The following is a 12,064-nucleotide window of genomic DNA, read 5'->3' on the forward strand; positions in this document are numbered from 1 at the left end:
ACATCCCCATCTATTTAGCAGGTAGAAGCAGTATATAAATCAAATAATAAAGGCAGTAACATAGTTGTAAACACATATAAGGACAACTGTAACTCCTCTGATGAACCATCAATAACTGCTGTATATACAGTTAATGAATGCTTAATTACATAATATAGCTGTTACAATTAATTAATAGTCTTCATGAGGTTAGAACTCATTTACGAACATCTTAATTAAGAGATGCTTTACAACTCAGCAGTCATGAAGTGTTTATGCAGTAGTTATAACAGCTGAGATCATTTTTATGAATTCATCAACACTTAAAAATATATCCAAGAAAATAATCCAACCTCAAAATGTCCTTGTATTTGCTTACAACTACATTATAGTGTGTTATAAACCAACCCCCTATAAATAGGAGATGTTAAAATAAAATTTATTTATGTGACAAATGAGTGCATAGTGTGATATACATGGTAATCCCTGGCATACTATAAGAAAAGAAAGGTCAGTGGTTCCAGTGTCTGCCTGTGACTTCACGGTGAGGCTCTGAGGAGCAGAGAGGCTCTGCAGGAAGCTCTCAGTCATGACTGTGTGAGCAGTGAGACAGGAGCAGGGCGCGGAGCTGCCAGCAACACCTCCTCTCTGCAAACTTCAACCAACAACCGAGGCTCAGTCTACTTTTATTTACCATGTTTGTATGGAAAATGTATTGGAGTTTCATTTGAGGGTATTGCACTATCAGAAATTGGATTTCATGGAGAGGAAAAGGCAGTTTGACTGGATTATATCTGGATGAAATTAAGTTTTTGGAGGATTTATAGCCGGGCTCTTCTTGAACTTTTGATGGCCGGGCCCTGCAGTTTATTGAAATGATTTTTTTGTAATTTTTTTATGCCTGGTGTAATTTTATTTAAAGCGCACAGAGCTCCAGCTTCCTCCTGTTATGGAAAACCTCACCATGGATAACATGACTGTGGAGAACGACACGTCGGTGCAGGACAATCAGACCCTGGGTGTGTGGACTGACTACACAGTTGAGTACAAAGTGGCCAGCGTGTTTTTGGTGTCCCTCATATGCGGGGTTGGCATCGTTGGGAATGTGATGGTCATACTGGTGGTCCTTACCACCAAACACATGCGGACTCCCACAAACTGTTACCTGGTGAGTCTGGCCGCAGCTGACCTGATGGTCCTTACAGCCGCCGGGTTGCCCAACATCACTGACGCCCTGCACGGACAGTGGGTGTACGGCTACGCGGGCTGCCTGGGCATCACTTATTTCCAGTACCTGGGGATAAACGCGTCCTCCTGCTCCATCACCGCCTTCACCGTGGAGCGCTACATCGCCATCTGCCACCCCATCAAAGCGCAGTTCCTGTGCACTTTATCCAGGGCAAAGAAAATCATTATGCTGGTGTGGACGCTCACCTCTGTCTACTGCGTCATGTGGCTCTTTCTGTCAGACACTAAAAAGTTGGTATATGACAACGTGGTGCTGCTCAGCTGCGCCTACAAAGTATCCAGGAGTCATTACCTGCCCATTTACTTCACAGATTTCGCCGTGTTTTACGTGCTGCCCCTCATGCTGGCCACGGTTCTGTACGGACTGATCGCCAGGATACTTTTCCTAAACCCGCTGCCTTCAGACCCGAAGGATAACACCAAGAAGTGGAAGAAAGAGATGAGTCAGTCAGGGAGGATGATCAGCACCAGCTCGTCCAGCAGCACCACAGCTGCCTCCCGCAGACAGGTGGGAGACTGTTTGATCACTGACATTATCACTGTGTAATGATTAGAGTGTGTGTGGTCCAGGTATTCCTCACGTTGTGGGGATGTAGTTCAAAAGGGGCACAACAACAACATAATTTACAGCATAACCTGTTGAATTATATCCATCCATATTCAAACAGAATGTAACATGGACTATATTATTTTCCTCCACCCCATGAAATCGGAGGGGAACAATGCAGGTGTGTGTGGTGTGGAGGTGTGCGTGTGTGTGTGTCACACCTATTAATCATCACAGAGCCAAAGGCAACAATATCTGCAGGCAGGATGAGGCACACTGAGAGCTGAGACCCATAACGGCCCCAAAATAGATCCTAAACTATGATGTGTGAGGTTTTGTCATTGTAAGGGTAAATGAATGGAAGGATTAGCCCAAGGCTTCAAGTATTTTTGTATGAAGGACTCAGCTTATTATGTTTGGCTGAATGGCACATAAAACAATTTGCTTTCAAAAACAAAAACCCCTGAGTGGTGAAAGACATTTAGCATGTACATGGTTCTAAACAAAGAATATGCTTTTGATAAGGTGACAGTCTCTGATCCAGAGCAAAACATATAGCTGTTCAAATCCCATAATTACAAAGAATTTTCAAAAACTACAAGACACACAACAACTGGGGTGGAAAGGGAAGAATATTTAAAGACTATAAAATATGGATAAAAATAATGCAGAGGCATCAGAGACAGTTAGACAAAACCACACAACTATAAAATCTTATCTCAAAAGAAACTGCAAAGGTTAGACACAAGCAACACATGGCTGCTATTTCATAAACTAAGCAAAAGTAAGAAAACATTCAGAGATTTATTTTTAATAGCTCCAAGCAACACAGTGGAAAAATATTTATAAATCCTTGGACACCATTTGCTGTATTTCAAAATATGTTTTGACTGAAATACCTTATTGGATGTTGGATTTTTAATTGTTCTAAAATGGAGATGTCACTGAATAAAGACTCAACTTTGTAGGATTCTTTGATATATATTTTTCCAATCAAAATGAGAACAAAATGAATTGTGATTATTTGCCACTGTATTTTTTTCTGACACATATTGTATTTTTCTACTACTTCTACTTCTAGTCAGCACATCTTCGAGGTTTAAAACAATAAGAAACATCCGCTGAGCTGCGATGTGTCATTTTCAGTTGTTTCCAAACATGCGTTTTGTCAGGAACGGAAAAATAGTCTCTCATGTTTAAATATTTAAATATTTACACAGAGATTTTTTTTTTTTTTGGTGGTGTCTCACCTGTTTTTTCTAAGTACAGTCACTGAAGTCAACAACCTTTTAACAGCTAAAGAAACATCATTAATTTATAGAGTTGTTGTGTAGTGTTAGTACCTGTATGGAAAGATCTGTAAATCCTTTTATAGCAGGTTCCAATCTACTTTGAATGTGACTTTTGTTAGTGAGGATGTCCTTTAGTTTACATTTGGATAACAGATTGTGCTTTTAAAATATTTACAGAGCAGTACTTCATCTAGATACAGCTGTAAGTTCCTTACAGTTTTCCTCCTTTGAATGCGTTCATGTCTCTCCATCACCTGACACCTGGGCTGCTTCTGTGTGTTTTCTTCCCTCCTTAAACTGTTTCTTTAGCTACATCTTGTATCAGTTCTTTACTTTCTCCTTGTTTTTCTTTCAATGCTTTTACATCCTGCAATTCTCCCTCACTTCGGTCTCCTCGCTCCCTTTCCTTCCTTTCCTCTTCCTTTCCTTCACTCACCCTGAACATGTAAAAAGCTTTCCTTTTAAAAATCTGACAGAGCATGAAGCAGAACTTCAACTTGTATGCTGTTAATTACAGTAATTGTAGACAAACAACACACAGTGGGAATACATCACAGTCAAGCTATCCAAACTATCAGGCTACATTAACATTACTGTCATGTAAAGCAACAGCACTGAGTTACATAAACTGGATGGTTAAAACAACACTGATGTCAATTTAAAAAACATCTGCACCTCTGAAAAGTTTTTGCTAGATACTTTGTTGTGTTTTGTCTAACAGATTGATGCCACATATGTCATTTAATGTCACATTTCATCATCTGAACTCTTCATTCATTTTTCTGTCTGAAAGCAGCTCCAGTCTGCCTGCAAGCTTCAGCAAAGAGGGTTTGTTTGATTTAAACACCCGCATAGCAGGAGTGGGCGGTGTGTTTGTCGGTCGCTCCTTGTTAACATTAACAGCTGTCTCCGTGTCTCATATGGGGATACAGTGTTCAAACAAAAAACAAAACAAGCGCTCCTAGCAGTCTGTCTATCAGTAAGAAGCCAGTCTGAGCTAACAGCTGTGAAGTGATGGACAGTCCGTGTAAAGCTAAACATAAAATACGCCTTGACGAAAGAACACTTTAGACATCAAGGGGCAAAGGGGCAGGTACTTCTCTGCACGTCAGTCTCCCTCCTCTGCACGTGCCTGAGTTTGAGTGATTGGAGATTTGAGTGTTTTGTCATTCAGTCCCCTCAGGGTTAGTTGCATTGCTTGTCTTTCAACATAAAATCAAAGTAGAGCTACAACGATTAGTTGATTCATTGATTAGTTAGTTGTTTGAAAAATTAATCGCAATTATTGTGATTATCAAGAAAAGTACAGTGTCAGCAGGTCCTGCTACAATTGACCCCATGGAGGGGCAGTTTTAGTAAAAAAAAAAAAAATACTGATTTCACAAAACACCTTCCAGACATTTAGCATTAACCTCTGCATTTTGTTGTAATTAGTTTTACTTAATCTATGACTGGGATCCCACTGTTCCACACTCCTGTAGGCCTGTGTGCAAAAATAACAAATTAAATACCTTTTCTTCTGATTTAATTAAAACCCAGTATGTAGAAAAGTCTTGAGGTGTTAATCCCTCAGAGCAAACTGTGATGCAACTCCCAATAACAGAAATCTAAATTAATTTGGGACTTGGGAGTGCTAGTGCTTCTTATAAAGTACAGTCAGCACCAATCACCTGTACAGAGCATAATGAAAATCCACCTCATTCAACCACATTTTACAGCTGAAACAGAAATAATAAGAATTTTCTGTAGCGAACTTCTGAAACATAAGTACATAGTATTTATAAGCAGTTTTCATGCGTGTAAGTGTCAAGGTGTTAAAACAATGTTAAGTATGTTTTTTAAGCTGCTAAAGTCTCTATAGGAGCTCAGAGAGAATATTGAGGTTAACTGTTGGCACATAAGATAAGTGTAGATATAAAAAATTGTGCTTTTCTCTTAGCATTTTCACAATTTTGAAAATGTCCAAAAGTTTCAATGGGCTCACTTTTTGATGCACAGTATAGTAAAGTGCTGGCAGCCCTCATTTGCTTTCATATTGAGTCAAGTGAAGTGCAAACCCTCTAAAAACTCAGTTTGCCAAATTTCTTTCTTCTGTGGAACAGTGTTGATCCACTTTTTTAAAGCTCTGAAGCATGAGTCAGATGTGCAGCTCACAGTAAAGTCAAACATAGAGTCAAACTGACAAAAGTGATAAGATAGGGGCTTTTTTAAAAATCAAATTGTGTTAAAATGCTCACTGTGCAGCCACCTATTGTGTGTTCATGTACATGCTTGAGAGGGAGGAAAAATGACTGGCTTATCACATGTGTAGTAAACTCAAACTATCCAGGTCTGTGGTCCCTCTTTCTGTCATATCGTCTTCCTTGCTCCAAAGAATTACTACTACTTTTAAAAAATAAAACAGAAACCTCTGAAGGCACAACCACAGGCACTCCCTGCCACATATGCAGGTAGATAGCAGAGCTAGACGTTTGTTTATCAGATCAAGGGATGAAGCCTTCCTGGAATGACAGGGGGAGTGGTACCCTGGGGGCTCTCCATGCTCTGTTGGATAGTCTTAATCAGTTAACCCCAACTCAAATAGGCTTTTTTTTCTCCATCACTTTATGTTTAATCTTTGACAAATGCACATCGATGAACAAACAATCACACGTGTTTCTGGTGGTCAGCATTAACAGATCATTGTGGACACAAGAAACAATCCATACAGTGTACCTTACTGAATTACCTAAAGGTCAAGAAGTAATGAGGATCTAGGATTAGGTGTTTCACTCACAGATGACACTGGCAGTGCCCCTATCTAATGCAATTAGACTCACCTCGCTGCAGCTGAGACAGCATGACATAAATATGGATAAGATTTAATTACGTACAAGTTTCACATTAGGATTATCACCTGGTAATTATATTAACAAATCCAGGCATTGTTAAGTTTTGCATACAGATTTCTGTCAGTCTTCCTAGTTGGAAATTAATCAACAGCATCTGAATAAATAATGAGTGGCTTATGAGATCTTCAAAGGGGTGGTTTTAAAGTTGTATTGCAAAGTTTTTTTTATCCAAGGAACAGCTTGGTTTGTTTATGGACCCACACAGATGGTGTCACTGTTGGTGCTTATCTGATTTATAAACTGCGTAAATGTGACCTCACTAAACCTTTGCAGTTTTCTTTCCATAAATGTTTGTATTTGTATTAATCATCCAAAGTTTTAATGCAGGTCTTTTGAAAAACATTGTTGAATTGCACAAGGAAAGATTTGACATAAAAATACACACTGTACAATCAGAGCGTCACATTTCAGTAGTAACCAAAAAAAAAAAAAGTCAGTCAATGTCTGGATCATGTTGTGCTAATTTTATCTGCAACAAAGAGCTCACAAATCTGAGATCATGTTCCAGTGTGAAGCTTTAATCAGAAAACCAGTGAGTTTTCTTTAAAGGACACATCATACAATCAGCAGGAGAAAAATTACACCTGTGAGGACATGATGTGTTCAAGATCATCAAAGTACTCAACTCAGGTCAGTCCAACCGAGAGAAATGTAATGCAATAGAAATAAAAAGAATACGAGACTGTCAAGAGGTTTAATGAACTTTGTGTATAACATGGTCAAAATTATTTCTGAACCAAGTTTGTCCATCTTGAACAATTCTCTTTGAGACTCACACAAAAGGAAACCTTCAAGACCAACAATCAGTAATGAAGAGGCTCACTCATGGTGTGTTTCTATACACCTTTTAACCATAAACTATTCAGTGCTTTTCTTTTTTGAGGAATGGCTAAAGTCTGTTACACACAGACACACACACACACACACACACACCCACACACACACAAGTGAGATGAATTAGCTTTTTTTGTTTTGCTTGACCTTAAGTATGTCGGGAGGGGTTTCTTTGGTTTGACTGTATGTCTGGTCAGTAGGATTTTAAGGATAACCCAAGTAAAGCAAGCATCTTTGTCTTGTTACTATAGAACAGAAGTATAGAGCAGGTTGTTGTTATTGTAAAAATGGATGTTTGTCTTGAGGTGTGGTGGGTAATTGGTTTTAGCAAGCAAAATTTGTTGAGCTTATTTTCATCTTTGAAGATTTTTTAAGTTTAATAACATTATTCTCAACTGGTAAATTATGAAATTAACCACTATTGCCACTAAAATGTTTCCATAGTTTGATTTTAGATTTGAAGAGATTGCATTCATCATTATAGACTAAATTTAAAGTTTCCCAACTGCCAACAACACATACAGTTAGGAGCTACTACTGCTTCCCACAGCAGTATAAAAAATGTGTAGATAGTATTGATTTTCGTAGTTAAAGCAATTCTCTATGAGGACCAATTCAAGAAAGTCTAATAGGAGAGCATTAGGAGGATTAAGGGTGGAGTCACAATGTTGTAACATTTTGATTTTGCATCAAATCACCACTGGTGGAAGATTTATGAATATAGATTCTTGGCATGGAGTCACTACAGCAAGCATTTGTAATACAGGAGATCTTTGGTGATCACAAATCTGAAAAGACACCAGGAAAGAAATTTTAAAAGGTATGTTTTATATTCTTTTTCAAATTGTCAACTTCTGATTTGTACTTTATTGTTGGGTTTTGTCTTTTGGGGTTTGTAATAGAAGGAGAGGCTTAGGTCCATTTTCATCTTGGATAACTATAGCTTCTCTCCAATCTGATGCTTTTACTTCAATGTCTTTGTTAGCTCAGCTATCTTCCAAAGCTTGTCTTTCTTGAGAGAAAGAGTTGGACTTTGTTTGGTGTCATTTTCATGAAAATGTCCAAAGGTGACAGTGGGGATCAAGTTTATTAATTTGATTTTTACAATAGTTTTATACTGTATTTGTGTTTTAATTAAATTTTTCTTGGTTGGGTGGACCTGTATGATCTGATCTGAGCTCTGTTGTTCTTGAATGCATCCCGCTGAGGACACAGGTGTAATTGCTTTCCTGTTGAGTGCTGATTGTGTGACATGCTCTTTAAAAAGAAATATCACGGAATCTGTGATGAGGGTTTTATGCTGAAATACGTCATCAGGTCGTTATGAAATGAAGTGAACTTTCTACCTAAATTGCTTTGAGGCAGATCACCTTGCTGAAATGTAGTGCAGGAGAAGCACACCAATTTTCCTCTTCAGAACTTGATATTGTGGTAATTTGGCTCTATGAAAAATTCCAGTCACACCATCAATATTTGAGCACAAGTGTGGAAGCACTGAAAATCTCATTAAACATATTCAAGTTGTCTCAAGTAAAGTGTTCAGCTGGAGATGCAGCTGTTCACAGACAAAATATCATTTGGTTAAAAAAACAAAGAACTCCCACATCCACTGGTCTAACCAGGCGTAACCCCTTATCGCAGTTGTCAACTGCACAGATGGTGGCAAGAAGCTTCAACTGAATGAAAACTAACATTATTTTTTAGGTTGTTATGTCATAGACCTTGTGGTTTGGTCATAAAGACTGCCTGTGCACATTTTCTGTAGTAGTACTTTTAACACATTGATTGAATTTTATCAGGTGACCAAGATGCTGGCTGTGGTGGTGATCCTCTTCGCCTTACTTTGGATGCCCTACCGGACCTTAGTGGTGGTCAACTCTTTCCTGGACAAGGCCTACCTGGACACCTGGTTCCTGCTCTTCTGCCGCCTCTGCATCTACTTGAACAGCGCCATCAACCCGGTCATCTACAACGCCATGTCCCAGAAGTTCCGCGCCGCTTTCAAAAAGCTGTGTCACTGCGGCCCTCAGCGCATGGAGAAGCCTGCTTCGTATAGCGTTGCACTCACCTACAGCGTCATCAAGGAGACGTCCAACGGGGAAAGTCCTGACCACTTCACTACAGAAATGGACGAGCTCAACACGCCCACCAATCAGTTTCTACCTGCTAGCCTCCTGCCGACTGCCAAGAAGATGCCATTCGAGGAGCCTTCCCTGTTGGGTAGTGATGTCAAAGCCTGAATTAATACAAACTTCACAACTGAAGAAGGTAGCAGAGATTCTGGCAGCTTAACTATGGATTCAGTCACTTTTGGGAGAGTTTAATTAAAAGTACACAGACACTTCCAATTTGATTTCTCCAAGGTGTTTTTTTTTCTTTTTTGTGAAATGTTTCTTTTATTTGACAAAACCGTTTGCCATAAGCTCAATAGGATTCAATGAGATGGTCTGCCATAAATATCTAGTAACATTTTGCAGAAAATAAGTGAATCATCATGAGCTGTGAAAATACAGTATATTTACACATCAGTGCAGCAGTAATTCTCTATTTTAAAGCAAGAAATCCTGCCTGTGTCTAATGTATCTAGAAAAATAGGAAACATTAATGTAGAATGTGAAGTACCTAACCCTTACAATATAATGCAGAAACAACTTTGTATAAACATTAACTTAAAGGACAGGTTCACAATTTTTCAAGTGTGTCTTAAAACAAAAGGCAGGTGCCCAAATTACCATTGAAGTAGGTTGTTCTTGCCATAATCATGTCTCCTGTTGATACTGACCATTAGAAGATCCCCTCATAATGCATTTACAATGTAAGCAATGGGAGACAAAATCCACAGTCTTCCTTCCGTGCAAAAATGTATTTAAAAGTTTATCTGAAGCTAATGTAAAGTTTCAGCATCCAAATGAGTCAAATTAAGTAGATATCTTTCAATGTTACAGTCTTTTTAGTGCCAAAGTCCCTCTTTTTGTTACTATACTTCCACCACAGTTCAACAGGGAAACACTGTCTGAGGAAACACAAAGAGGGAATTTGATGCTTAAAAGACTGTAAATGTGGCAGATATCCACTTGATATGACTGACTCAGACTTCTGAAGCCTCATATAAGATTAAGATAAACTTTTAAATGTATTTTTGCACAAAATGACTGTGTGGACACACTGTGGATTTTGGCCTCCATCACTTACATTGAAAACACATTTGAAGAGGATCTTTTAATAGCCAGTATGAACAGGAGGAATGATTACAGCGAGGAAAACATCTTTCACTGTTTGTTTGGGCACCTGATTGTTGTTTTAAGACAGACTTGAAAAATTGTGAACCAGTCCTTTAAACTTCTACAGGAAAAAAGGTGTATGAGAGCAGTTTGTGTCCTTTAGTTCATCTTACAGTTGCATTATTGGTTTGGTTGAGGCAGACTGCTTCCATCCATCCACCCTCTCAACTCAACAGAACCCAACTCTTTTAAACCAAACACTACAATAAGTCACACTCAACAGTGGGAGAGTGCAATAGTGTACATCATCATACAATCTTCCAATTTTCACAGAAGACTTAGAGCAAAAGTCTTTCCTCGCCGTTCATGTACCTTCCCACCAGGAGCCATGTAATCCAAATGAATCCAAATGCACAACACCGTGACATTTTAATCTCACTACTGGAGAGAAAGCACAGATATGGAATTATAGCACAGTACATGACATTTTGTAGAAAGGTCCAAGTAAAAAAAGATATTACAGAAATGACACACTCACCTGAACCCACTGCGTCAATTCAAAATTGCCTGAGCTCTTAACGCTTTCTGCAGGGACTTTAGTTTTAATGGAGAAAGACACATCAAAGCTGTATGTTGCTTTGGTCACTGTGAAGAGAATCACTGTAGACTCCCTGTGCGGAACCTCTAAGGGTCAGTGGTCAGTGTATATTAATGAGGGAGAAATGTATAACCCTGATGTGCAGACAGAGAGTCTGTTAGTCAGAGGGTCAGATAACTGTTGTGGCAGTAACTCACGGATATTAGCTGAGACTGCAGAGTGCAGCTCTTTTCTGTGATTTATCTGCTCTGCAAAACCCACAGAGCAATGATGGAATGTGTAAATAGATCGCAACAAAGTGCCATACTTAAGTGAGTTGGTGCAGTCTACAGTATGTATATAGCTCACCCTGCTATTAAAAGAAGACATTTCTGCTGTTTTGCTGGGTTGTTTTTTTTTTTAGCTACGCATATATATAAATTGAAGAGCACTCAAGAGAGAATGAATACTTTAAGTTTCTAAACGAAAGGGACCTGTTTGTTTTTTTTGTCTATATTGTAAAGTTGCTTGAAATTGATTGTGCAGTGCAATGTGAAATTAATTCAATATTGTGTTTTACAAATGTGTGCCAGGGAGTGCATTTTAAAAATAATTGCTTGTTTTGATCTATTGTTCCACCAGTGTGTTTTCTATCATTTCAAACCAGTCAGCAGAAGCTAACAAGCTCCACAGTGAAAAAGGTGAGAGACTAAGAAAAGAAAGGTTTGAATTCTGTAGTAGTTTGTAGCATGAAGTATACCTCTCATTCGTGCGCTTTGATTCATTTTTCCCCTCTCTTCTCAGTTGAAGTGTGTTTCATTTTTGGGGAACAGTTGTGATGGAGATGTTTTCTGTAATGCACGGTGCACAGTTTGCAGCATGAGCACAAGCTTTTGTGATGTGGACACAAAGACAACACAATCTGATAGCTGATATATTTCCATCTGAGGCGACGCTTTGTGCACATTTCTGTCTCAAGGTTTTCTGCTCTTGCTGTTTGATGGATTGTTTTGTATTTTGTATTGTTCTTTGTCTATAATAAACAGAGACAATAATTGCAGCGCCTGGTTGATGGTGCATTATTGCTACATCTTAATGTCTCGTAAGACGAGCTCTTTTGTTCCAAAACTCCCTGCACCTCCACCACTTCTGATCTATTACCAGCAGCTGTTGAAGAAACTACCTCATCCGAGACGCTGCCATGAATCAGCCTCAGATAGCTTCAGTATGATCCACGACTGCATTGAGGGCATCAATCAGAGGGGTCGATTGCATGTGGTGGCCTGCTTTGACACAAATTAATCTCACAGAAGCTATCTGAGCCCAACTGGACCTTCAACACAAACAATATGACACCCCCATGCAATTTATGGTCAGTTACTGTAGGTAATGTCACTCTAAATGTCTGACTCATCAAACCTCCCTCAGTTGTGGTTAAGTGATAATGCTAACAAATATATAACAGCAATTACCCA

At 38.9% G+C, this 12,064-nt stretch overlaps 1 protein-coding gene across 1 annotated transcript; it reads left to right on the forward strand.

Annotated features, from left to right (window-relative positions):
* Positions 1-476: 476 nt before the first annotated feature.
* trhra (thyrotropin-releasing hormone receptor a) lies at positions 477-11,603 on the forward strand. Its single transcript, XM_067602300.1, has 2 exons — positions 477-1,735; positions 8,591-11,603. Exons 1-2 carry the CDS (start codon positions 929-931, stop codon positions 9,029-9,031), a joined length of 1,248 nt encoding a protein of 415 aa, XP_067458401.1. The 5' UTR covers positions 477-928; the 3' UTR covers positions 9,032-11,603.
* Positions 11,604-12,064: the final 461 nt, after the last annotated feature.

The sequence above is a fragment of the Thunnus thynnus genome, chromosome 10 (genome assembly GCF_963924715.1).
Source record: "Thunnus thynnus chromosome 10, fThuThy2.1, whole genome shotgun sequence".
Lineage (NCBI taxonomy): Eukaryota > Metazoa > Chordata > Actinopteri > Scombriformes > Scombridae > Thunnus > Thunnus thynnus.

Bases quoted from the DNA above. Each gene is read 5' to 3' on its own strand.
- trhra (XM_067602300.1), top strand. From the start codon at position 929: ATGGAAAACCTCACCATGGATAACATGACTGTGGAGAACGACACGTCG. The intron at 1,736-8,590 runs GTGGGAGACTGT...GAATTTTATCAG, and splicing joins CAGCTGCCTCCCGCAGACAG to GTGACCAAGATGCTGGCTGT.